This window comes from Brienomyrus brachyistius, chromosome 1 (assembly GCF_023856365.1).
Source record: "Brienomyrus brachyistius isolate T26 chromosome 1, BBRACH_0.4, whole genome shotgun sequence".
Classification (NCBI taxonomy): domain Eukaryota; kingdom Metazoa; phylum Chordata; class Actinopteri; order Osteoglossiformes; family Mormyridae; genus Brienomyrus; species Brienomyrus brachyistius.
The window spans coordinates 55535035-55562118 of NC_064533.1; the positions used below are offsets into that span (position 1 = coordinate 55535035).

At 45.2% G+C, this 27084-nt stretch overlaps 1 protein-coding gene across 24 annotated transcripts in view; it reads left to right on the plus strand.

Annotated features, from left to right (window-relative positions):
• LOC125734633 (tensin-like) overlaps positions 1 to 27084 on the plus strand; it is a 63702-nt gene that overhangs the window by 13533 nt on the left and 23085 nt on the right. For 15 of the 24 annotated variants that reach the window (XM_049006140.1, XM_049006142.1, XM_049006150.1 and 12 more), the window contains exons 4-13: positions 14617 to 14655; positions 18149 to 18190; positions 21489 to 21532; positions 22730 to 22898; positions 23146 to 23196; positions 23338 to 23460; positions 24395 to 24459; positions 24829 to 24912; positions 26557 to 26669; positions 26791 to 26851. In XM_049006140.1, coding sequence (XP_048862097.1) covers positions 14617 to 14655; positions 18149 to 18190; positions 21489 to 21532; positions 22730 to 22898; positions 23146 to 23196; positions 23338 to 23460; positions 24395 to 24459; positions 24829 to 24912; positions 26557 to 26669; positions 26791 to 26851 — 791 coding nt within the window. Of the gene's footprint in view, positions 1 to 3716; positions 4053 to 14616; positions 14656 to 18148; positions 18191 to 20371; positions 20525 to 21488; positions 21533 to 22729; positions 22899 to 23145; positions 23197 to 23337; positions 23461 to 24394; positions 24460 to 24828; positions 24913 to 26556; positions 26670 to 26790; positions 26852 to 27084 lie in introns of those variants that run through there. The other 9 variants (XM_049006147.1, XM_049006164.1, XM_049006146.1 and 6 more) reach the window with 7 other exon arrangements.

Consider the following 27084-nt stretch of genomic DNA (forward strand, 5'->3'; position numbering starts at 1 on the left):
ACAGTGTCCACGCTCAATCCTCCCTCATATGTGTTCCTCCTAAATCAAACTTCTAACGCTACAAACGCTTCTAAACCCACAAATGGGAAGGCGAAGGGGACACAGGTGAAGGGGAAGAGGAAACAGCAGCCGCGGCAGGCGAAGGCATAGGCGACCGACGAGCCGAAGATGAGGGACCCGAAGGCGGCCGACAATTGGGTGGGGCGGGCGGGACCCGACCCCAGCGCAGGTGTCCCCTCCCTATCCATGAGACTGAAAGGCAGAGGCCTGGCCGGGATCTGCCCTGAGGTGATGGTAAAGGAATCACAGGAGCAGTCATTTGGGAAGTTAGAGTGATCTCTGAGGGGTCCCACTCGAGCTCCTCCAACTCCACTATGGAGGGAGGAGCGGTGGTCTGGCAGTCAGGGACCTCCTTGGGGACAGGGGCTGAGGCCATGGGAGCTGAGTCAGGAACTGGGGTGACTGGAGCAGGAGGATCAGGAACCGGAGAGACTGAAGCCGGGGCCTCTTTGGGCAGAGCTGGAACATCAGGTGCGGGTGGAGCTGACGCAGGAGGCACAGCAACCATGGGTTGGCCTTGCAGGAGGCACAGGAACCACGGGGAGTCCTGCAGAAACAGCAGGTATGGGAACTTTGGGGGCGGAGTCAGGGTTCATGCCCCAGTAACAGACAACGTCAGTTTCCGGAACCAGAGAACCCGCGGGATAGCGTCCCAAATGGACCTGGCCCCTTCAAGGGCCAGGCACATCCCAGTAAAGGGCCAAGCTGCTGACATGGGCAGCAAAGTGGTGGGTGGATGATCAGGACAAGCGTTTGCTGGCTCAAATATCACTGGGTTCAGAATCGGGAGGGGGTCCTCCCAACACCCGGCTTTTTTCGAGTTGCGGGCACCTCTGGCAGCTCCGACAGCTCACCGCAAGGTTAGCCACCCGCTTCATCTTTGGCTCTGCTACCCCGCACCTCAGTTGCCACCGGTTCTCACGTATCTCCTCCGTGAGGTGTGCGTCTCCGGGCAGGGACATCTCCTGTAGGACATCCCTGCTCTGGTGGGCTAAAGCCTGAAATACGGGATTGCCCTGGACTTCGGGCTGATACAGCCAGTAGATCAGTGGGGTTGAGGTATTCCTCTTTAGCCATACGAGGCATCTTTTTGTGGAGTCCGGTCATTCTGTCATGACTCGGGGAGAAACGGGAAACAGGAACTGAAATCCAAAATCAGGGCTTGCGGGGTTTATTAGGAAACACAGGACAGCAAAGCACATGCAACGTTAATGACCGGACTGGGGAAACAAACTGAAACGCAGGCTAAATACATTGAACTAATAACAGAAACAGGAAACAGCTGGTGAACATGGGGAATCCACACGGGGTTGATGAGGGGGCGTGGCACATGGGAGGAATGGACGAGCGGGTCAATACCGAATATTTATACATTGCAATACTTAGAAATTTTCCAATGCCGTGCTGTCCTAGTATAGTATCAAAATACTTTATTTCTTTTCATGCTGTCCTGATCTCTGGTTTTTCCGACCAGATTGCAGTTAACGCTGAGGTCACTTCATTTGTCCATGCATCCATTATTATTATTATTATTATTATTATTATTGTTATTATTATTATACCTAATTTATCATTGTTTTCTGAGTTCATAACTGTTTTCAAGACAGTGGTTGTATTGCGTTTCACAGACAGGCTATTTGCATAACTGTTCGACAAAGAAAGCATTACCAGTCCCAACCCAAAGTACTGAAATACCAAAAAAGTATCCCACTGGAACTTATGGTACTGGAACTTTTGGTATGGCTGTTTTGGTTACCTTAACTGAATGGCCAATTGAGCATTTCCTTTCTGTTGTCAGAAGCTGACATTCTGGTCCTGGATCAATCATATGTTTGGCACAGTCATGTTATGTTGTGTTTTGTTTTGCATTGTGATCTCAATTCTAAGCAAAAGTATTGTGGTTCACAATTTTCAGAATCGACCCTAGGCCTCGTCCTGCTACTGCTAGTACACTCATGTAAATGTTGAGCCAGAGCAGAGGATTGACAGACATAGCAGGTAGGCCATGCCCAGATGGAACCGAGGTGGACAGAGTGTTCTCGATTGCAAATCCCATCAAAAAGTCCACAGTTTTCAGGAAACGTTATGACTCTTCAGAAAGAGCATCATGAAGATGCCTGTGTGCTGTGAAATAGAGACTCTATGCCACTGAGGCTTGCATGGGAATTTGGAAGATGACCTAGTGCTCCACACTCTCCACTCCACTTGGCAATCTGGGGCTTGTTAAGCTGTGTGCTGGCGCCCGCTATAACATGCAGGGCCAGTAAATAATGAGGACCCCCAGCTGAATATATACCCCCGTAAATCTCACACAATGAGGTGTTCCTCATTATGATCCATGTTAATGTGCTCATCAGCTGATGGCTTTACCACTGTTTTCGTTTATCACTGATTATAGGAGCCTGGGACATTTCAGGTTATGTGATCTCAGCACCCCTGTTCATCTGGGTAGCAAGTTGTTGGAAATTATGCTTGTTGCCATTTATGTATTGCCTGTAAGTTTACAGATCGGCACTTAGGAAAGAGTGTAGGTTAAAGTGCACAAAATATGTTTTCTTCTTGATAGATTCTAACCGCAGAGTTTCAGTTTAGTTAAAGCTATTTTGAAAAAGATGTTGCAAAATCATATGTGCCTATATGTCCAATTGTCTTATTCCGCTTAGCAACAGCAGGTACTAATAGATACATTCATGTGTTATCAACTATATATGGTATTAAAGGAAATCAAGCAGTATCATGTGATCCTTCTACTGTTCTGTAATTAGAAGTGCTTAATAAAAGGAACTGTGAGAGAAGTCCTCCTCCGAAGTCGGCTGAGTCGAGTCAAGAGACAAGTCTCTGTGACCGGACCGGGCTTCCCTGCAGCGAGATAAAGAGATCATCGGTGTGGCGTCTTGCTTTGTATCCAGAGACTGGTCACCCAGCGAGGGTCAACCACATAGGCTGGACCCAACACAAGTATCAGCCTGAAGGGTGATGGGACAGGAGCAGGACAAATAGAGGGTAGCTGGGGTGGGTTGTGCCTGTGATGATAAGGGGGGTGGCGTCAGGACAAGCAAAGGATACCTGGGGTGGGTGGGGATCAGAACACAAAAAAAGTACCTGGGGTTGCCTGTACCTGTGATTGGTAAGGGGGTGGGGTCAGGAGTATTTTATGAGTTAAATATTTTCTAAGCTGGTTTTAAGTATTGAATGGGAACAAGATAGTATGTTTTCAGGGTGATTATATTGGCAGTTTTCCAGGTCCCCTTCTTACTTTTGTAGGCTCATAATCATTAAAGCCAGTTTATGCTCTGAGGTTCCGCTGCTTTTACATTCTTCCAGCTACTCGCGACACTATGGCAGGTAAGGGTATGACAGTATGACACACCACTCTCCACTGGACCAGGTCCTTTTGGAGTTCTGGGTACCACATAGTGGCTGGGGTGTCGGTACCCGCCTTTTCCGTCACTTGCACTGCAGAACTGCCCCTTCATGCCCTTTTTAGGAAGTACAACTTGGTGTGCTGCTTTTGGCTGCTGTTTTAATGTTTTTTTTCCCCTCTAAATGCATTTACATGGAGAGAGGGAGGGTACTGGGGAGAGGGGCAGAGAGAGAGAGAGAGGGAGGAGAGAGACGGAGGGAGGAGAGATTAGGGGGTAGGGGAGAGACGGAGGGAGGAGAGGGAGGGAGAGCAAAAGGCAAATAGGAATAGTCTGCAGTCACACTTCCCAGATCTCTGTGCCTCCGTACTTGTCACTGCCAGGATCTGTATCCGTGCGGACAGCAAAGAATCAGAGTGAGAAAGTTTGGAGCCAGGATCACTGGAGCAGAGCTTGGGGAGGCTCCACTAGGAAGTCCCGGAACAGCTATACGGCTCAGGGCAAGAGCTTCCGAATCTTCTGGACCTGTTGTCTTTAACAAGCCATTTTCAGCAGTCAGCAAGGAAGGAATGCAGCACTAGGGCCAGCCGTGAGAAGGAGAAAGACAGGATGGCCACTGCTGTCTACCAGGTAAGAGAGTCAGGGAAGAACTTGTTGGAAAGCCACCCTTGACCTGCTACACAGCACCTTAATCTGGAGCATCAGGTCCATGGGAAGAGTCACATGACCACCCTGGAGGAGCACAGTGGTGTAGAGAGAGACAGGGGCTCTGTGCAGCACCACCTGAAGGCCAGAAAGGCCGGAGCACACAGCACCGGGTGCAGGACAGCAGCACGTCCAGGCACGTGGTCTGTGTGCTCACCAAGTGTCAACAAAAATAAGCCACAGTTAGGTGAGTGGGTTGGCAGATGTGTGTTACAGGTCCTGAGAGTATGTGGGTTAGAAAAAGCCAGAAAGATGTGCAGCATAACAGAAAACACTCTTTCTGGATCATGATCTTTGGGTTTGGGACATTGACATGAAGTGGAGCCTGAGTCTCACACAAGGTACACATCATTCCAGTTTGCAGCCAACACATCCTCACCTTGATCTCCAGCCAATGCTTTGAGGGGTGTAATTACCTCGAATCAAGAGGTGCTATAAGAGGTGCTGAAGAACCTCCCATTGAGTGGATATGGATATGGAAAGTCCTCCAGAATCGTCCACTGTGAGGTGTTGACAACCAATAGGAGGCCATTAGAGTCACCTGAAAGGATATTCAGGCACCATATTGCATACTGGCTGGGTCAGAGTGGAGGGTGGAGTATCTTCGTGTGTAAAACACTAATGTGTTTGTCCTGGGGACAGAGAACACTTGTTGGAATATGTCACTGGCTTGTTGGATCATTCCATCATACAGTTTGATTCAGTTTTAGGTAGTAAGAACAAAATGGTAATATGGCAGTTGGGGTAACAGCCAGAATTTCCCAAAACAGAGTGCACTGTTGGACCTTTGAGCAGAATTTTGAGTATTCATTGCTGATATATGAGTATTTATTCCTACTGTTTGAGTATCCATTCTTGCTGTCTGAGTATTGATGGCTGCTGTCAGAGAATCCATTACCTCTGTACAAATATCGATTCCTGCTGTTTCAGTTTCCATTACTGCTACCTGAGTATTTATTTCTGCTGCCTCAGTATCCATTATTGATGTCTAAGTATTTATTCTTGCTGTCTCAGTATCCATTTCTGCTTTCTCAGTATTTATTCCTGCTGTGTCATTATCCATTACTGCTACAGTCTTTATTCCTGCTCTCTGGCTGCAGTATTTGTGACCCAATGACTTGGATCACAAATACTGCAGCACCAGGGGAATGAGCACCAGAGGAATGAAGTTCCCCTGGTGCTCTTTCCTCTGGGGTGAATATCTTCATCTGGTGAAGATATTTCTTCTTGAACATGGTGATGCATCTGCAGAGGCACATTAAGAGGGCCAGAGACCCCTGGGCTGTTTCAGTTGTCAGAGGGCCTCCCTCATGACCTTGGGGCCCCTATCCAGGGAGATTCCTAAGTTCCAGCTCTTCCCAAGAAGATATTAGAGGAGCTTGATGAAGAAGAGAAAGGAGAGAGATCAGGGTATGTTGACTTAGAAGAGCCCTGGAGTGTGCTGCTCCCCAGCCCTTTACAGTCTCACTCATATCTTCTCCCCCCTCCCTGTCTGCTGATCTTGTCGCCCTGTAATTACTCTGGTATTTTCATATCAGGATCTGGTTTCTGCACTTCCGGGGGGTATGGGGGGTGTGTTCACGGTCCTTCCAGAGTGGATGACCTGGATGTCATAGTTGATCCCTAGGAGCCATCTTTTACGAAGAGGCACAGATTCAGGGTTGGGGTGGGATCAAAATTGGTCATGAGAGTAAACCAGTCTCCTTTTCACTGAGCATGCACTTGAAGCTCTCTGTCTCACCTAACACATACTGAAAACTCCCTATCTCACTGAGCACATGCTTATAGCTCCCCATCTCACTAAGCACAAGCTTAAAGCTCCCCATCTCACTGAGCACATACTTTAAACTCTCCTTCTCACTGAGCAAACACTTTAAGCTTTCCGTCTCACTGAGCCCACATTTATAGCTCCCCATCACACTGAGCACATGCTTTTCAATGCTCTTTTGTTACTTGATATGATGGATCGCTTCACAGCCGAGGCCAACTTCTCACCTCTGTGGTGTGGCACGGATGCAAACTCTCACCCTCACTGGTGTTTATATCGCCTCCTTGTGGTTTAGCAGCAGAAACTCACCGTGATTGGTGTATACATTACCTCCTTGTGGTTTCGAGGCAGATAATCACTCTGCGCCATGTTTACATTGCCTCCCTCTGATTTAGGGGCAGACGCTCACCTTATGCAATGTTTACATCGCATCCCTGTGGTTTAGGTAGAATCTCACTCTGAATGGTGCTTACATCACCTCCCTGTGGTTTAGAGGCAGATTCAAACTGCCTTTGACTTTGAAATTATGACTTGGTAAAACAACAGGTGTGCTCTGTTCAAGGGCGCAGGCCCCCGCCAGCTGGCAGAGTCTCTGTTTGGGCTCTGAGGGGTATTGCATGGGACCACAGGGGACACTATGTCTTGGACAGTATGTGGTGTGGTGTTTAGGAGTTTAGCGCATGTTCAGAATAGGGTTATGTGCATGCTCAGAGACTTTGTTTCAGCTTTTGAGAAGCTGTGTTGGTCCATATGGCTCATAAATAGCACCATGTCCCTCACCTTGCACATTTCACAGCTGGCCTTATGGAGCCTCTCAGAGCGTAAACACAACTGCAGTAATGGCTGAAGGTCCCACACCCGAAACATGGTGGATGTATCTGCTCACACCAGCTTGGCTCACCTTGAACCCCAGATAATGTGCTGGAGCAGAAACAGCCTCTGACTTTGCTATAAAATGCCGTATTAGAGTTTCTGAGCTGGCTTGAGAAGAGTTAATGTTTCCCAATTAAAAGTCAGAGGTCCGGACTTAAACTAAAAAGGCCAGTAACGAAAAAAACATGCTGGCTTTCAGTGATCATTAATAGAGGAAAATGTAATGTATGATGCTCTGTGGTCTGTTGTGTTTAATATAATCTCACGCTGGCTGCATGATCAGTGGTTTCATGAGTGCTGTGTTATATCCATGATTTATAGACTTACTACATCAGTAAGAGCAATTTTGCTAAAACAATAAAAAATAACGTTTTGGAAAGAAAAATAGCTGAGCTTGTGTATGGTGTGAAGCCAGTCTGTGTGTGTATGCTTTTCACAGTCACACTTCCTTCAGAGAATATTTTTCGTGGTTCTAAATTATACATATACAGTGAAACCTTGCATTGCGAGTAACTTGGTTTGCGAGTGTTTTGCAAGACGAGCAAAATTTAAAAATAAATTTTTACTTGATAAATGAGCGAGGTCTTGCAATACGAGTACTATGTAAACGCTTTGCCGGCCTAGCGTCACACGATCACAACTGAGCCAATGGTTCTTCTCTCTCTCTCGCTGCGGGATTGTGGGTAATTGTCTCGCATGCTTGGTCTCAGTCGGCGTGCCTCAGTCGTATAGTCAAAATTTTGTAGAAAAGCACCACCCGAATAAGGGTGAAGTAGTGTGAGCAATGAATCTGTTTAAGGTCAATGCAATGTCCACATTTCCGCAAAATCAAAAAGGAGGCAGAAGTGGCTGTCATTGGATAGGTTCCTTGTTAAAGTTGCAGAAAATTAAAAAGATTCCAGTGAGCCAACAGATAGCAGTGATTCTGTATAGTGAGTCGTTGTAAAAAATAACCCTCCCCTTCTACTCTCTCTCGTCTCCCTCACACCATCCATGATTCTTTCTGAAGGTAAAGTGCAGGTTAATTTGTTTTATGTAGTTTTCCTTTATATTTTGTATTAGTCATTTTTAAATGAATATTTTTGGGTTGTGGAATGAATCATCTGAGTCTCCATTATTTCTATTGGGAAAATTCGCTTTGATATACGAGTGCTTTGGATTATGAACACATTTCCAGAATGAATTATGCTTGCAATCTTATGTTTTACTGTATATTAATTCAATTCAATTCAATTTTATTTATATAGCGCTTTTAACAACAGTCATTGTCACAAAGCCTGAGGTGACAGTGGCAACGAAAAACTCCCTCTAGCAGGAAGAAACCTTGAGAGGAACCTAGACTTGGAAGGGTACCCCATCCTCCTCTGGTTGACCGGGGAGCATGAAATTGTATTTATATTGACATTAATTTGAGTTCATATAGTTTTTAAGTCCCAGTTGGTTTCATATAGTTATCTCAGATGCAGGTAGCTTATAATGGTCCTCAGAAAGCCAGACTACAATATAACGGAAATGTAATGGAAATGTAAAGTTCTCCAGCATGAGTTTTGGTCGTAACCTGACTTCAGCCCTCAGAGGTGAACTGACTCTGAGTCTTGGATTAGCAGAAGACTCCAGTCACGCTAAGACTTCCAGGCTATATTGTGCAGTTTCACATGTTGTCTTAATTCATTGCAGATATGCAATGTAAACATTCAGGCTGCCGCATACTGCATAAGAAAATGTCAGGTCAAAATTAGAGCAAGCTTAACATTTTTATTTTCACTTATGAGGTGGAAGATGAGAATTACTACAGCTTGTTCATAGATTTCAGACATGTTTAGCCACGGAATAGCTTCCTCAGGGTATAGGCTGTGCATAATTGTGTTTCACTCTATAGTTACAGGAAACTCCAGAAAATCTGAAATCATAATCATGCTGCTCTGCAAGTAGCTTTATTTGTCAGTCTTTATTATACAGTAAGAGCATGTAGGACAGTGAACCAGTCTTGGTATCACTGAAAATACCAGTGGTCTGGTTGAGGAGGCAGCGGGTGTTGGGGTCTCTGGTTTGATTGACTTGAGTTGGTCTCATCAAAGAAGACCTCATTTTTTTATTGCTGGACCTAGTGTTATTTTTGGAAGCTCTTGTATTATTTTGGAGGATATGATCTTGCTGTGGAGTAAGTGGTCTGATTGTGGAGGTACTGGTCTAAATTTGGAGTACCTTGCCTGCTTGTGTAGGTCCTGTCCTGATCTGAATGTCAAGGTCCTGGTCTGATTGTGGAGGTCCTGGTGTTGTTATGGAGGGCCTAATCCAATGCTGGGAGTGATGTAGTCCCTGGTGTTGGCATGGAGACATTTGTCTGGTTGGGCAGGCTTTGCTCTTACAGCAGAGACCTTTAGTAATGCCAGGTCCAAACCGTTTGTGGCTACTAGCCTGGACATCACCTGTGTCTCCCTTCTAGCTCCAGCCAGGACCCTGTATTACTGGGACATGAGCCAAGCCTTTAGAGAGTGTGTCCTGGAGGTAAACATGCAGCTGGAAATAATGAGGAATTTTACAGGCATGACATGATAGAGGAATGCATGGTGCCATATTTGGACTGGTATAATGTGTTTACTGCCTGAGACAGGTTTGTGTGTGTTTGTGTGTGTGTGTGTGTGGGGGGGGGGGGGGTTATGCATGTGCTTCATTGTGAGGACCAGATATCCCCACGATGTGATAAAGACCTGATATTTTGATTTTGTGAGGACAGGTTTTTTTGGTCCTCATAAGGGCAAACTCAATTTTATAAAAATCTGTGACTGCAATCAAAAAAGTCAAAAATTTTGTTTGGCTACTTATGGTTAAGGTTGCCATTGTTGGGACTAAGGGCTCGCCCACAGAAATTAATGAATGGGTCCCACAAAGATATGAATACAAACGTGTGTGTGTTCATGTGTGCCCATATGCAGGTGCCTCAATCTTTTTGTTTGTGCCCTCAGCATGTCTGTGTTTTTAGTGTTAGCTTTCTAGCCCGCAGGCCGCATGGCATTTTCCATTGTGTTAGGATGCATCTCCAGCTCTAGCAGACCTGCCATCTCCTGGGGGGCTTTTTTGGACTTGTGGGTTGAAGGACGATGCTTACAGAATGGATCAGTGCTGGATCACTGCTGGATTCGGGGGCATTCAAGTTAAGCACTGCTGATACCTGAGGAGGCATTCTGCCATGCTTGCTGCGTCTCGCCTGGTAGTAATCATCCAGTTCCATTAAAGGTGCATGGCCATCAGGTTGGACGTCTGAGTTGGTTTCTGGCCAGTAGATGTGATCTGTCTCCCCCAGTACAACTTCACCTGAAGATCCTGGACTGGGAGACCAATTAGAGAGCCCTCTCCTTAGCTGTGGTGCTTCAGGACGTGTGAGGCCCCCAGCCCATCCTCTGGCTCCCGAACACTATGTAAAGTATGTGAGTTCTGGCCCAGTCTTATCGGGCCCTGCCTTCCTGGGGGGATGTTTGGGATACGTGGGGCCCGCTTTGGCTCTCGCTTGCTTTCACCTCTGATTTATGTATCGGCTGACATGATAAAGCCAGGAAACCATACAGCCTAGCCTGAAACACTGTGAGGAGGGCTGGAGAGATGGGGGGTGGGAGGGTGTGGGCTGGAGGCATGAGTGGGAGCTTTTCCCCCGAGCCAGGCTTTCAGAAAAACCCCGTCAGGGAGACACTCCTCTGTTAGGTCCCCTAGCCTTCTGGATTTGTTCTGGACCTGTTCGTCTCCCAGCTTCTTGCTGGGCCTCAGCATCAGGACCTTGTCCACCTCCACTTTTGGAAGCATTATCTGCCACTTGAGGTTTTGTTGCTTGTGGAGCACAGTCCTACTAGGTGCATTAATTTCATCTCTCTGGCAGCTCTCTGTGTTTATTTTTGCTAAAGCAAAGTACTTTGCCAGGAGACCCTCAACAACATACTTCATTCCTTACATGGCTTCTGTTGTGTTGAAGTATGAGAGAAAACATTTTCAGGCACCTAACAATGTCTTACTCTGTCTCAAAACTTAAATTACCAACTGAGAAGTGCTACGAAGCTTATCAAATGCTAAATATTTACACTGGAGTCACACTCTGTTTTCATTCTTGTGTGCCACACCAGTAGATCCCTTTTTTGTAAGTTAAGTTTCAAAGGTTCACCACAGTGAAAACATCTAAGCTGAGCATGGAGGCTGTGCCACTATGGACTTTCACACCTAAGTTTGGGAACCTGGTCCCTGTTCATAAGTTCCTGGACTGTCTGGACCTGGAAGTTTTGAGGCTCCTTGCCACTTTTGTGTGTCAAGTTCACACTGAAAAATAGTAACTGGGAACTTTATGCTAAATAAGCATGGGAGACACAAGAAGTTTGTTGGTTAAACTTATATATATATTTTTTGTACAAAACTAAATCGTTACTCCAAAACAATGGAGGGTAAATAAGTTGTTTTGTTAGTTATTTGTTAGTTATTAGAGGGATTGATCACATTCAAAATGGAACACAGCCTTCAATTTATATTTTACTTATATGACTGCAACATCTTCGTGATTCTTCTTGCTGTAAATATGGCTGGCAGATCGATCTTTTACTGTATATTCCACAGTATTGAAAAGTTTTAACATTGTCCCGATGATATTAGATTATTAGACAGAGGTATATTGCTTAGAGATAGAATTTTCTGATGCGGAAATATAGAGATGTAACCAAAAAATGTATTATTGAAGCATTAAATGTAATTGGGGTACAAAAATAATTCCATCCACTCAATTTTTGCTCTGCTACTTCTCTCTGCAGTCCCATGTAACTTCCAAGTTAGTGGTCAACCAATTATCATATTATCACTGTAAGCACCTCACCATAGTTCGTGTTCGAACAAAAAGTACCTAGTCTAAATAGGTACTGAAAAAGGGCACTGGAACTGTCTCCGAGGAAGTACAATGGGGCCAAGTGGTGTGAACATGCGCAATGTCCCTGGTTCCAGAAAAAGGGTTTAGGCGGTGTGAAAGCGGGTTTGGGAACTTGAGGGAGTCCACCATCGCACAGGTTTACCTGAAGCAGAACTATACTGTATGTCCCTTGAGTATTCTCTGGACAGGCAGTGTGTTTTCATCTAAAGCAGTACTGGCTTTTCCAGGTTACCAGGAAAGTTTTCTCCATCTGTTCTCATTCTGAAATGTCAAATGTTCCTATCATCTCCCTTCATGTGTGCTGTTCTTACCTCTTTGGGAGGCTAAGGTCATAGACACATTTCCTGATGTGTATGTTGTCAGAAAGCTTTTCCTTTTTGTTATATGAACTGCTGGTTTAGTCTTCAAAATAACTTGTTAGGACAGCTGATGTGTCAGAGTGGGTATTGAACCTGGTTTGACTTGGGTTCTAGCGGAGAGATCTCTGCTTCTGAGGTGTGGTTCATGCGTCCTTCTGTCTGTAGGGACTCGTTTCTGTGGTTCTATCCTCTTGTCTTAGATTGTTACTCAGCCCCGAGCAGCGCTTACAGTATGGGGTGTATGATCAGGTGCTTCACTCAGTCACACTCTGAGTTGCTTGATTTAGCCTTCTGGAACTTCTATGGGTAAAGCTTTTATTGGGTCTGTGGAAAAAAACATGGTCTGTTACAAATAAAGGGAGGCAGAGAGAAAAGGAACATTTTACATGCTTTGAAAGAGCATAAACATGGTAAGAGGAGCAGCCTATAACTTCATTCTAACCCCACTCTGTCTTCTGGAACAGGACCCTCTGAAACAGGAGTCCTTTTATGGTAGAACTTTTCTGTCTGAACTAAGAGCCCCATACACATGTAGTGCATACCGGGGTAAGCTTTATGATTGCTTTAAGTAAAACACCTCCTTTATGAGGAGGAACAGAGGATGATGTGAAGGAAAACTATTTCAGGTATACTGAACCTGAAGGTGTTCTTTAGGTGTTCTTCAGATGTTTCTCATATTTCTGTTGGACTGGAAAGGCTACAGTGCTTGTAGATCCTACCAGGCTTCCCATCTTGTTTTATATATAAATGGACTCCAGGAAGGAAAATTAATTTACAGTAATTTAATTTTTAGGAAGTAGATCTGTGAAGCAGAGACTGCAGATGTGAGCACCTAATGCTGTGGTTCACTTGTCCTTAACTGCTTCAGAAAGACACCCAGCTGTTTAACATGATGCCGTGATAATCTAACATTAGTAAGATTAACTAGATATACTAAAACTATTATTTAAATTATGTTACAGCCGCACTTGAAATAAATGGCAGCAGACCTTCTGGCAGCAAGAGTTTAATTAAGGCTCTCACGAAAGTGGCAGCCCAAGTTAGACTCCAGAATCATCCCACCAAAGGTACCAGGTATATAAGGTTCCTGGGCTTTTGACGTTCATCTGCATTCCTCATTGGCCTGAACTGGAAGGGACAGTGGAGACCTACTGTAAGGTTGCAAATATGTTCTGCTTGATGTTATTATGCTTTTAATAGATTTGAAATTGTGTAGGTTTGGAAAAGTATAAGAACCTTTATGTTTATATAAATGCATTTGGGAAAGTGCATTCAGGAAAATACCCAAAATTACCAACAACAGTAAAGACATGAGTCAGTACTGAGTCATCTATCAGTTACCAATGAGCAGGAGTATCTTCACAGATGCCCAAACTGGCATCTGTGGTATCAGTCCCATAATTCCATCGCATCCAGTTAAATCACCCATGAAAAGATATGTGAGACACAACCAGGATCATTACTGCTCATTATGAAAGAATGAACTGAACTTTCCTGTCCTGGAACATCCATATTTCTTTAGTATCAGTCAGGAATGACAGCAGATACCTGTAAAAATGCTACAGATTTGATATGCTTACATTTTTATAGCCCATTAAATTGTGGAGGTTAGGTTTAAAAATACAGAATGACTGTAAAATCCTAAGTTCTAGCAGGAAAGATCCTGTGTGGAGATGCACTGGCTTACGTGCTCAGTACATTAACTTCATGACAGTGCCATGGCAGTCCCCAGATCCTCAGGAAGTGATTCATCTGGATGTGCTGATTGCAGAGACCATCATTATCTGTCTTTATCCTGTTTATTCAGCGCAGTCCTCAGCCTTGTTGGCTTCAAAAGCAAGCAGCAACAGTGGGAGCACTAATCCGTTTATGCTGTTTTTGGAAAACCGGGATCACCATAAGCTGGACGTAAACTAGCTTTAACCAGCAGGAACTCTCCAGTTCCTCTGGTTGCAGAGGGCGATATAATGGCCTGCAGCCGGCTCCCTAAGGAGAGGTCAAGGATGTGAAATGTGATACATCAGCAGACTGGTGATGACACCAAAAAACAAACACTATCACAAAAACAAACATTATCATAGATAATGACTTTGAACATTATGGATTACTTGGTATCCTCGGCAACTAAGTGAGCATTTATTTTGCTTTTAGCCAAACCCAAATCATCAATGACTAGCAGGTGGTAATTAATACTGTGGGAGACCAGCAAATGATTCTTAATACTCTGGGGGACCGGCACATGGTCATTAATACTTTGAGAGACCAGCACGTGGCCAGTAATACTCTGGGGGACCAGCTTGTGGTTATTAATACTTTGAAGGACTAGCTCGTGGTTGTTAATACTCTGGGGGACCAGCTTGTGGTCATTAATACTTTGAAGGACTAGCTTGTGGTTGTTAATACTCTGAGGGACCAGCACATGATTATTAATACTCTGGGGGCCAGCATGTATTAATTAGTACTGTGTCCAGCCCCTGGTCATTATAACTGTCTCAGTTGCGCTCTCAGCTCAGATACCTAGAGGAACACAAAAGTGGCTGCTGAGTGGATATTCAAGTAAAAAGCTGACCATTTCATTCCTCTGCCTTGCAGGTTAATGCACCCTGTGTACCAACTGCTAACTATGAGCTGGTAAGAGACTTTCATCCTGTCACTTCTAACGTTGCTGCTTAACCTCTAACGATGCTCTAATGTTACACAGGGGCTGAGCTTGTGCACTCACTCACCCACTCACTTAGTATTCTGGGAAGTCTCTCCTCTGCAGCACGTGGCACCACGCATGTTTGCAATGGGAACAGCTCGCCTGGGAAAGTTACTCAGCCCATCCTGTGGGTGGGGTCCCAATTCCTGCTGGACTGAAGCGATGCATACTGGAGAGGCCCGGCCTTTTTGGGCTTGCTGCAGCATCTTGCGGGGCTACTCTCCGGGAATTTTTCATCACCTTTTTATGTTTACGTTTGTATCTGCCAAAATAAACTGCTCCCCCTGTTGCTAGCCGTCAGTAGACCAGGCTGCCTTTTTCAGATGGATTCCTGTGGCTCATGTCCAGGAACATGTAAGGCCAGTTCTGTTGTTTGTTATAACTTAATTATTAGGCACTGCCGAGATTCCATGAATAATAAACAAAGCGTTAGAGCAGTGGCGGTTGACAGTCTTTAGGTTATCTTGGGCAGAAGCTCAGCTTAGTCTAGCACTGAAGCTCACAGTGTTTCATGATCTCTGTGTTTTCTATTTTGTGAAGACACTGCTTTCATCAATCCTTCCATCCATCTATCAATCCATCTGTCAATCTATTCATTCATTTTTTATTGTTAATACTTATTCAGTTAGGATCATGATGGTTCAATATTTATGTGGCAGGTGAGGAACAGACACACCATCACACATTTTATAAGGTAAAGAATGGTGTCACGCTCGTCCGGGAAGCGGGCGAGTGCGCTGACAGGCGAGCGAACAGGTAACAGGCGAGCAGTCAAAAGAAGGGTAAACGGGGATTTATTGGACGGACTGGACACAGGAAACATTGCTCGTAGACGTACACTAGGTAACATCAATGACCGACAAGGGTAACAGGCAAGACCAGGACTTAACACAGGACAAGACTAATCAAAGTAATCAGACACAGGTGGCAACGATCTGGAAAGAACACGTGGGTAGTCAGGGGGCGTGGCACACATGAGGAGCGGACGGGACGGGCCGAGCATCACAGAATGGATGTCCACTCATTCATGAGAATGAGACCCAACCCGCATCTCCTGCTCCAGAAAAATGCAGAAGATGGTGCCCTATGGTTCCTGATGCCTGAGTGTAGAATGTGTAGACTGTGTTACTGGTGGCTTGATTTCTGATGTTTACATGTAGAAGGTATTCCTGGTAGCTTGGTTACTGATATCTACATGTAGAAGGTGGTTGTGATCCTGCCTGCTGGGGTCCATGTGTTGCTGTAAATACGGATGTCTCTGGCTTCACGTGCTTGACTGGTTTACAGAATCAGGGCTAGAGTACACCATTACCACATTGGATATTATCACCTTCGAAAGTATGTGATCTTTATCTCATGTCCATAGACATGGATATGCCATAAAACCTCACCTATTTATTCCAACCACGCAAAACCATTTGTAGCAGTATGTAGTTTCAACAGAGGCACACCCTGTAGCCAGAAGGGATGGATGGATGGACTCTAGCTGTGTTTCTCTGCCCAGTGTCTGTACAGTGGGGACTGCCTAGGAAGATGCAGACAGCAGACTTGAGGTGGTTTGAACATCCCTGCAATTCAAAACAGCTTGTTTATTGGCTGTTCCACAGTCAGCCTGCTGAGGTCTTCATTGGCCAGCTGTAAATCAGCCTTAAATGGTTTTGAAGAGGCGAAAGGTGTGGATGAGGCAGCATGTCACATGCCCTTTTTAGGGGGTTTGCCAGAATGGTTTGGGCTGCAGGCTCAAGTACAGAGTTCTGACAGACCTGTGCCTCTCTCATTTGTCAAGTAGGGGTTTGTGTGTCCTGTCTCTCTCTGCCTGACCTACACCTCTCTCCTTTGTCCTGTAGGGGGTTGTGCATCCTGTCTCTCTCTGCCAGACCTGAGCATCTCTTCTTTGTCCTGTAGGGGGTTGCGTATCCTGTCTCTCTCTGCCAAACCTGCACCTCTCTCCTTTGTCCTGTAGGAGGTTTTGTATCCTGTCTTTCTCTGCCAAACCTGTACCTCTCTGCTTTGTCCTGTAGGGGGTTGTGCATCCTGTCTCTTTCTGCCAGACCTGAGCATCTCCTCTTTGCCCTATAGGGTGGTTGCGTATCATGTCTCTCTCTGCCAAACTTGCAGCTCTCTCCTTTGTCCTGTAGGTGGTTGTGTGTCCTGTCTTTCACTTTTTTTGACCTATACTTACTATATCCAAACTGAATATCCCCTTTTCTGTTACAGTCAAGACTTACAATATACATTTAAAGAAATACCATTTAAAGAGATTTGAGGAGATGAATTTCCAGTAAAAGCTCATAAATTTAATAGGAAACACATGGTGGTTGATAAAAGTGGTTCGTTTGTGTAAGGTTTGTGGAATTTTGATTGCTATGTGAGCAAGAGTATCTGAACACTGTTCTTTTCCCCACTTTAAAAACAAACTGATTTATGCATTGATTCAGGCAGTCATTAAAGTTGGTGTCCTTTTTGTAGGTGGCTGTGTGCTGAGATATACAGGGGGGGTTCACTCCATTTCAGAAATATTACATAAGGCCCCTCCTACTTCCTGCCTCACCCATATTGCACCCCCTTGCCTAATGCAGAGGGAGTGTGTCTCACTGATGGAAAAATGCAGGGTATGAGTGGAACTTCTGAGTGCATGGGATGCTGCGGTTGCCATGTATGCAGGTGGCTTCAGGCAGCATACAATTTTGGCCCATTTTTACTGCAAAAAATGCAGGTTAAGAACTTTTCTTAAAGGTTCTCTACCTCCTCTCCTGGATTCCTTTTACTCAGCTCCTCCTGTCACCAGTTGTAGCCATGATCAGCAGCTGCTCTAAATGTTGCTAATTTCCTGCCTGTGGAGGACAGTGACCCTGAGCGGGAACATGCCCACACCAGAACTTGCAATGCTAAGTGCTAATATGCTACGTGTCAGTCCCACAGCTGCTCAGTATACTGTGCTGCCCTTTTTGTACTTGCTACAGGATATGGCTCAGGAAATGATTTGTTGTGTTTTCTCTAAGTGGAGGAGAAATGAAAGGGGGAGGTTTTTAGAGCAGAGATCTGTGAAAAAGACTCCTTTCGACCCTGGTTTTGTGTGTGGATGTGCATGAGTATGTGCAGATGCTTTCTTCCTGAGTAAACCCTACAATCACCCCCTGTGTCTCAGGGCAGACTGATGGTCACTGCCACCCTAATGGTCCTGGCATGCTCTTGCTGTTTGATCGTACATCAAGCCCGGGACGTTTATTACCAAGTCCAGGGTTGTGCTTTATGAAATGTATTTAAGCATCACTTGTCTTTCCTTGGTTTTGACATAATAACTTGAAGCTACTTGGCCTCCTCTGCCCCAGTAGTTGGTGTTGTGCTCTTGCTGTCTTTTTCTTTGCATGGATGAGCACCTGTCTGTCTCACCTTTGCTCCTTCCTCTTCTCCTCTCTCCAGCTTGCAGGTCACCACATTTCCCTGAGACATGCCGAAACTATGGTAAGCACTTATCACCTTTGTTTTGTTCGCTGAACATTATTCTAGATTTTTTCTCTTGATTCTGAGCCGTTTTTTAATTCTCTGAACAGAACATTGAACCAGCATGACATTGTTTGAGTTATTTTAAGAATTTTGTGTCTACTCTGGTATTTAATATTTTCCTGGTCCATAGCTTATTAATGGCATGTTGTGCCTTAAGCCAAAACAACTCAAAAACAGCTTTTATAGCTAGGAGATAAATAACCATCAGCTGATTCAGTGCGCTGTGGGGACAATATGATAAAAACCTGTTATTTTTATGTGAGGCCCATTTGTTTCAGCCCCTACAAGGAAAAAAAAATATGAATACAAACATAGATGTTTGTGCATGTGTCTGCACTTTTGCTATGACAAAAGGCTTTGCTTGTTATTGATTTTTATTGGGGTGGAGTTGAGATTCCTTTATTATGCTCGAGGGTCACTGTTAAACCTCCACCGTAACTGTGTGTGTGTGTGTGTGTGTGTGTGTGTGTGTGTGTGTGTGTGTGTGTGTGTGTGTGTGAGAGAGAGAAAGAGAGAGAGAGAGAGAGAGAGATTTTCTATATCCTGCTGCCTTATTGTTAGCCTGGAGTTATCAGACCTTCCTCTTGAATCACCAACCCCAAATCCCTAGTTCAGCTGGCTGAACAGCATTTCATGAAGTCTCCATTTTTTCCGAGGAGGGGGTAAGGCCCTGATCAAGCGATGTTGGGTGCCCTCCCCCCATTTTTAGTCCCTGCCCAACCACAGCTGCATATGACTAAGTGTGTCAGTCTAGCACGTCAGGGTTGCGTTATGTGAAATTCCAGATGAGCACACGTCATCGAACCAGTGGTCTCTGCAGACACTAAGCATAGTGCGCTTACAATGTGGACTTCAGCAGTCTGTCACAGCGATCTGCAGGACTACAAGAGTATTCACTACCCACACACATTAGAGATTAATTTATATTTTGTGGCTATTTTATTTCCTTATTGATTATTTCCTTATTCATATTTTAACCGATAAGTTATTTTCCCGCAGGCATGGTTTCACTTTAGTATGAGGCTTGCGTCTGTCTTTCTGTATTTGCATAGTGAAGATGATCCAGTGAAGTGTGGGGATATCAGAGGATCTTACACACCCTTTGTCCAAGTGTCCTCAGATGTGTTTGGTTATAAAGCGGCAGATAGAGATGGACCAAAATGATGCTTTCGCTTCTATTTGTCATGAAGCTCTTTGCGTAAGTGCTTTAGTGAGCCAGAGAGCAGAAGAGTGTGAAATTATGGCTTGGAGGATTCTTACATAACCAGACGAGCATCTTTCAATAGAGCATAGTCATAGCCGTGTTGCAGATGTTAACCTATTGTCATTCTGACATCTCATGGTCAGCACAGAGTGGCCGTAACATGCAGGAGCATAGCAAAATGTGACCTTGGGTCTCCTCAGTACTTTCTGCTGCTCGAACCCCATTCCAGTCCAGGGTCTAGGAAAACATAACCATTTTCACCCACGCTGGTGGCCTTAGTCACATGATCTGTTCTGCTCTTTCACTTTATTTCTTTTTATGTTTTCTTCTTCCTTCCTTGGACTCAGCCTTCCAGGATATATTTCCCCAACTTCTGAAATCACCTTGACCATTCTATATCAGGAGCTCCCATCATCTTCCACAAAATCCTGCTGTAGATGCTACAGGTTCTCCTTCAAACAAATATCATGTCCTTTCACCACTGCATTTAAATGAAGATGATGATGAGTTTTCATTTTTGCTAATTAACAGTCAGCAGTAAGACCCTCACAATTCCTCCTGCTAGTCATTGCTGTGGGGTAATGATAGCAGCCTCATCCAGATGAACTGAACTCTCAGCACCGAAAGCACTGAGGTCTTCTTCCAGTGTGTTATCTGAGAAAAGCTCTAGTGCTGCCTGAAAACTCACATTGATGGAGAGAAGCTTTAAATAGCTGCCTGCGGAGGGCTTCAGTGAGGCCTGTAATGCTGAACAGATTGTGAGGGGAGCCCGCCAAGACCGCCACTGTGTCAGGGTTAAAGAGGGAGGGGAGTGCATGAAATGGAGGGAGGAGTGAAAGGTGGGGCAAACAAGGTGGGGGGGGGGGGGGGTGCAGAGAGGCCAAACATTACATGCCAGGCATGTGGTAACCAGGGAGCAGCTTGAGTCTGAAAGCTCTGGTTATTTGGAGAGTTAAGGGACATTCGAGATAAGAATGAACAACAGCAGAGATCACCAGGCCTCTGCAGTCAGCTCCAGAAGTTCCCTGCCAAGTGACTTCTCCTCTCTCAGATGGGCCTGGAGATGGGGAGGGCAGTACCTGCTGAAGGTAGGGTCCAGGACATGGGATAGGAGTACCTGCAGAAGGTAGGGTCCAGGACAAGGGACAGGAGTACCTGCAGAAGGTACTGTTCAAAAGACGTTTGGTTTGTAAGATGATTGAAGTTTGTGTCTATAAAGTGTTGGATGGTATCAAGTGAAGGTTGAGAAGCACCTGTTGAGGGAGAGGTGTGGTACAGAGTTTGTGGACCCATGCACTATTCTTCTCTTTATACACTCAAACCTCTGGTACCTTTATAACTCACAGCTGTCTTTTATAACAGATCAGAATGTTGCATGCCGCTTCCCCACCAGCCTTCTTCTGGGGTGGGGGATTCAGGGTCCATGTCTGGGTGCTTTTGTGCCAGGTCTATGGCATGGGATTTACTTCGGTAATTGTTAATATCCAATCTAATGTCTTTGTGTAATTATTTTTACTTAAGCCATCATGTCTGTGTAAACAACATGTTAACTGTGTAAACAACTGCATGTGTTTCTCACTATTATAGATTCAGTTACTTCTGCTCAAATTACAATTAAGTTACAGGAATTTACAGCACAGTTTTAGCCAGTTACTGGTTAGTCAAGGAAGATACACTACTAATTGCAACCAAGCCCATCTGCTTGTTTGTAACACCCTAAATGAATCTTAATGTGTCTTCTATGTGCTGCAACACAGAACGACTGTATCTCTAATTCATCCATTGGGTTTCTATATGGAAGCAGGGGCATGTGGAAATGACTGTCATAATAAATTGGCGCTGTGCAGAGTTCAGCAATGAGGAGCCTGCTCTCAGCCACATCTTGTTTCCTCAGGGCTTCCTCAGGGTTCCCTCAGGGTTTTCTCAGGGCTTCCTCTGGGTTTTCTCTGGGTTGCCTCTGGGGTTCTTGTGGTCTCTCCTCTGGGTTTCCATGAGAAATTTCCTCTGTTTATGTACCATTAATTGAAATGCCTCAAATCTGTTTGTTTGCAGAGTTCAATCAAGTCTTCCACCGAGTCAAGACTCAAGCCCTCACGGTATGAATGGCTGCCAATCCATGACTCATGTATTAATGGTCTTTTGGTCATCTGTAGCTGAACTCTCATTCTTGGATTTCATGGGGAGTTAGAGAATGCAGGACATGTTGACCTGGCGGTCACGTCAGTGCTTCAGTCTCTGCTAAATGAGGCTTTGATCTGCTTTACATTAGACACATTGTGTTTTTTTCAGTGTTACACCACTAACCAGATGACTTCTCTAAGCACCAAAAGCATAAAGTGAGGGATGCATCAGCAGACATAGTTTGGCCAGAGCTGCGTTCCAAGTGCTGATTGGTCATTCCCATGTTAAACAGCCTCTGGAGGGCTATTTACCACTCCCCTTCGGACATGTTCTGTTTGCTAACCTAACATCAAGCACAACAATGTTCACACGCTGGCTGAGGATGTTTAGCACACAAGATCCGCAGTCATATATTATGTGGCATCTGATAGAAAGCATCTTTCACCACGCCTTCCCATCAGATGTGATGTACGAGTGCGGCGCAGTTACACAGCACTGCTCATTGTTCAGACACTCCAGGTATTTACTGGGGTTTGTCGTCATACAAGATGCACATAGCAGCTCCCAAGGAAGCCTACTCACCAGGAACAGAGGACGACAAAGATCCTTTCTGATCCCAGGATCTCTGGGTCCTGGACTAAAGCTACATTGTGCTTTTGTTTCAGTTGGGCTCAGAATCACTTTGGCTGTTTGTGGAATGTTTCTTGGACAGTGGTTCACTCAGGAAAACAATAGCAAAGAGCTTTTTGAAACCGTCGCACTTGTTTATTGCATAGACCTCACACTTATCTCAGCAGCTTCCTGCATGTCCTGGTGGCTCCTTCAAACAGACTCAGTCTTACTCAGACTCTGTTTGCTATATTGCATATAAACTGGGTCTTTAAATTTTGTCAAATGATACTTTTATTGTAGTTTACAGTTCTATACATGAAAGAACAAAAAGATGAACCCATAGTGACTTATTGCTGTCACATCATTTAGTGGTGTTTATTTTACACCAATGAGCTTTAAGTTATACACTTCATGGGGTTCTTTGGATTATGCATCAGTCATGTGTATGAAAGCAGATCATTCTCAGACTCTCTCTGCATTTCTACTACAGTGATTTTTGAGAAAAGGATGTCATGATCAAGCTACACGGACATATCTACCTCTCTGTATGTCCTCTACAGGACACTGAGCCTGATCCAGGGAGAGGAGAACTATGATGTGGACCTTCTGTATATCACTGAGAGCATCATCGTGGTGGCATTCCCTGCCAGTGCTGAGGAACACAGCCACAGTGCTCACCTCAAGGAGGTGGCCACCATGTTGAGGTCCAAGCATGGGGCTCATTACCTGGTAATGCAGACTGGCTCCACCCAGGCTCCACATTGACTTCGCCCTGGCTCGTTCAGCATAACTGTGTATAATATCTGTGGTTAATGCTTTGCCTCTTCTCCCTCAAGCATCCTTCCAGGGATTCTAGCTCCTCTCGTTTTCCAATGCATCTGACTAATCATTCTCAGTCCACTGTTGAATCAGCAGCATCTGCCATGGTGAGACCACGTCCTGCTCTGTGACTTGAACATGCCTGTCTGGCTTGCAGGTCATCAACATCAGTGAAAAGAGGCATGACCTGACTAAGCTGAACCCAAAGGTGAGTTGTGCTGACACTGGTCCAGAAGTGACCCTAACTGGTCTCTACTGAATTCCATTATAAAAGGTTATTCCCTAAACTGTCCGACTTTTAATCATGAATGCAGAACTGTACCTTGCACACTGCCGTCTGCCCGTCCAGGTGTTAGACTTTGGCTGGCCTGACCACCACGCACCAGCCCTAGACAAGATTTGTACCATCTGCAAGGCTATGGACACGTGGCTCAAAGCAGACCCCCACAATGTAGTGGTGCTACACAACAAGGCAAGGAGCCCAACTTCCCAGCATGCACCTCTCACCCTTGTCACTATAAAACCTTTAAATAAGTCTCATAGTGTGAAGCAGATCATGCCTAAGGCTAAAGTTATCTGTTATTGGTTATTCAATATTTACCATTTTTTTCCCCCTAAGACCGTCTTTGAATGGCATTACTTGGTGATGCCTCAGCTCATGCCCATACACAATACTTGACAGTAGATGGTGATGTTGAGTCTGTTTTGATGCATCAGCTTCATTGTTTCATTGCTTCTCTATCTGAAAGGCTTCAGAGTGAGTCATGGATCTGAAAGCACAGCCATGAGATCTTGTCATCATGGTTACTATCTTAAAGTTTGTGTACACAGAGACAGTGTGTCAGCAGGGAACATTTTCCCCAGGGACTGGTCTGTTGATAGTGTTAATAGCAGGAATTCAGCCAATAATTGCAAAATAACATCTGACTGAGAGAGTGTGACTTAGCAAGCTAAAGGGCTAAATGTAGAGCAATGCTGGAGTTTTAGCTGCATGAAGCTACAGCAGCTGTATCCATTAAGCCCAGGCACTGTGTGATTCTCTGCATGCTAGTCAATGCTAAGGGTATGATGGTAAACATACTGTCAACATAGTAACCTGTTATAGAAAGGGGTAGTTAGAGAGCACTGATACTGGCATATTGGAATAAATGTACTTTACATGTTTTTATATTGTTCCGCATGCTATTGAAAGACATCATTGTAGTATGCAGCATGTAACAGCTCCTCCTATTCATTAAATGTATTTATTTAATGGAAACTTTTGTCCAAAGTGACATTTAAGCAAAGAAATCTTGGGGTCAGCCAGCATGCAGCTCCCCCTTAGATTTAGGGGTCTTGCTCAAGGGGCTTGATTACTCTGCCAGCCAGAGGATTTGGACCCCAATGAGCTCTTGCTTTGTCCACAGGGCAACCGCGGACGGACAGGGGTCGTGGTCGCTGCCTACATGCATTACAGCAACATATCAGCTAGGTGAGGCTGCACCACCACTTTATCCACAATCTTTTGTTTGTTTGGCCAGAAGCTGATGATATCTGAAGTAAGCCGATAAATCATTAGTGGGTTGAGAGCAATTGGCCATGTTCCATAAATTCTGGCTGTCAGCCCAGAGGAGCCCGATCAATCATACACTGTGGATTGAAGGAGCTAATTCAAACTGTACAACAGTGTGCTGGTCATTCTGTGATCATTAGTATAGATTTAAAAAGTCCATTGTAAAGTTTGAATGTTGCTGGCTGACTTTAAAGTGTCTGATAGAACGATGGATACAGGTGTATGTGACTTTGACGCTGTAAAAAACAAAGCAGTGTGATAGGGAACTAAAAGGTGTTTTTTCTGCAGTGCGGATCAGGCCTTGGACAGATTCGCCATGAAGCACTTTTATGAAGACAAGGTCCTTCCTGTGGGCCAGCCGTCCCAGCAGAGGTCAGTCTGTCCATCTAACCCTAACCCTCCCTGCTGAGGTCAGTCTCTTTACACTTTCTCCTAAAGTCCATCCATCCATCCATTTTCCAAACCGCTTATCCTACTGGGTCGCGTGAGGTCCGGAGCCTATCCCGGAAGCAATGGGCACGAGGCAGGGAACAACCCAGGATGGGGGGCCAGCCCATCGCAGGGCACACTCACACACCATTCACGCACACATGCACACCTACGGGCAATTTAGCAACTCCAGTTAGCCTCAGCATGTTTTTGGACTGTGGGGGGAAACCGGAGTACCCGGAGGGAGACCATGGGGAGGGAGGGAGGGAGGGAGAGAGACTATCCCTCCCTACCCGGAGGGAGACCATGCAAACTCCACACACATGTGACCCAGGCGGAGACTCGAACCTGGGTCCCAGAGGTGTGAGGCAACAGTGCTAACCACTGCACCACCATGCCGCCCCTCTCCTAAAGTCTTCTAACCCTAATCCTCTCAGCAGAGGTCAGTTCCTTCACACTTCCTGTTGCTTTCACAGACTGATTCTGTTTTCTTATGAATTTGCCCTAAGGGCGGAAGTGTGGTATTTCTAATAACTTATCCTAATGTTCCAAACTTTTTCTAATGTTTCGTACAGTCTCATAGCTTCTAACCTGTCCTAATGTCATCTAATTTCTCCTTCTGCTGGTACATTCCAGGGGATCACTTATCTCTCAATGAGGCCTAATTGCTGAAATTGAAAAGAGCTGTTATCTTTGAAAATGAAACCTTTGGTCCCATTAGAAGGGGCTGCTTCCTGTCATCTACACGGAGAGTTCTATATCATAGGGTCAGTAGGTGTTGATATCTAATCCCTTTCCTCATACTGTATTACCTTCTCACATGATCTTCCACACACAGAAGCTAATTCTGCTGTTACTGAAACAGCGTGTCCTTGCCTGTAACTCCACACGGGCTCACAGGACCCAGACGGAGATCTTCTTCTAAAGGGCTGAGCCGTGGGTCATCAGACCCCTTTTGCCGTTCACAGCTGTGCCTTGAGGCTGCTCCCCATCATCACCCCATTCTAGTGTCCATGCTGATGCCCATTGGTTTTGCAAAACACCCCCACCCCTTCTCGTTTAAACGAGTTGCACGTAAAGTGTTTTAAAAGGAATCTGGCAGCGAGCTAAAGTGCTAAACCTCAGCGTTGCTATTTCCTGCCTGGGATATAATTAACCAGAAGCTGGTGCCCAGCAGCATGTTGTGCTTATGGGCAGCATGTGTGATGTTAAGGCAGTGATTGCCAGTTTAGTCTCCCAAGGGCCGCTTTAACAGTCTCTGTAAAAACACGTTTACGTGCTTCGGTATGAAATTGTTTCCATTGTGCGCAACTCAACTTGGACAACAACGTCTCTACTCAGGCCATGTCACCATCGCATTGGAAACTCTTGGATGGTGCCTCAATCAGGGTGTGGGGGATTTCTGGTTTCTGATGTCTGGGACCCTGTCCTGCTTATGCACATGTTCACTGAGGCCCGCTGGGGCTTCAGCAGGCAGGGGTTAGTGGAGATGCTGTGGAGTGCCACGTACTATGACCCAGGAGCATGCAGTCCAGCAATGGTGGAGGTGTGTTTAAATAATATCCTCTGTCCCTCTGTCTGGCCCAGGTACGTGCAATACTTCAGTGGTCTGCTGTCGGGTCAGATAAAGATCAACAACAAACCACTGTTCCTACATCATGTCATCATGCATGGGATCCCTGACTTTGAGTCCAGAGGAGGTGAGCATGTATGCCCTGTGCAACCCTTGCAGACATTCTGACAGGCTTCTGTTGAACATTTGATGGTTTTTACTCCTCCTCACATTGGACGCTAACCTCTTTGTGTTGCTCTTTCTTCCAGGTTGCCGTCCTTTTCTGAAGATATACCAAGCTATGCAGCCCATTTATACCTCTGGCATATAGTAAGAGTGACTCTTCTTAACTGTGATATAGTTAATAATCAAGATATGAACTGCAAAACTGATGAGTGGACTCTTACATTTTAGTGGCACTGAATGACATCACGGCATGGTGGTGCAGTGGTTAGCACTGTTGCCTCACACCTCTGGGACCCAGGTTCGAGTCTCCGCCTGGGTTGCATGTGTGGAGTTTGCATGTTCTTCCCATGTCGTCGTGGGGATTACTCTGGTTTCCC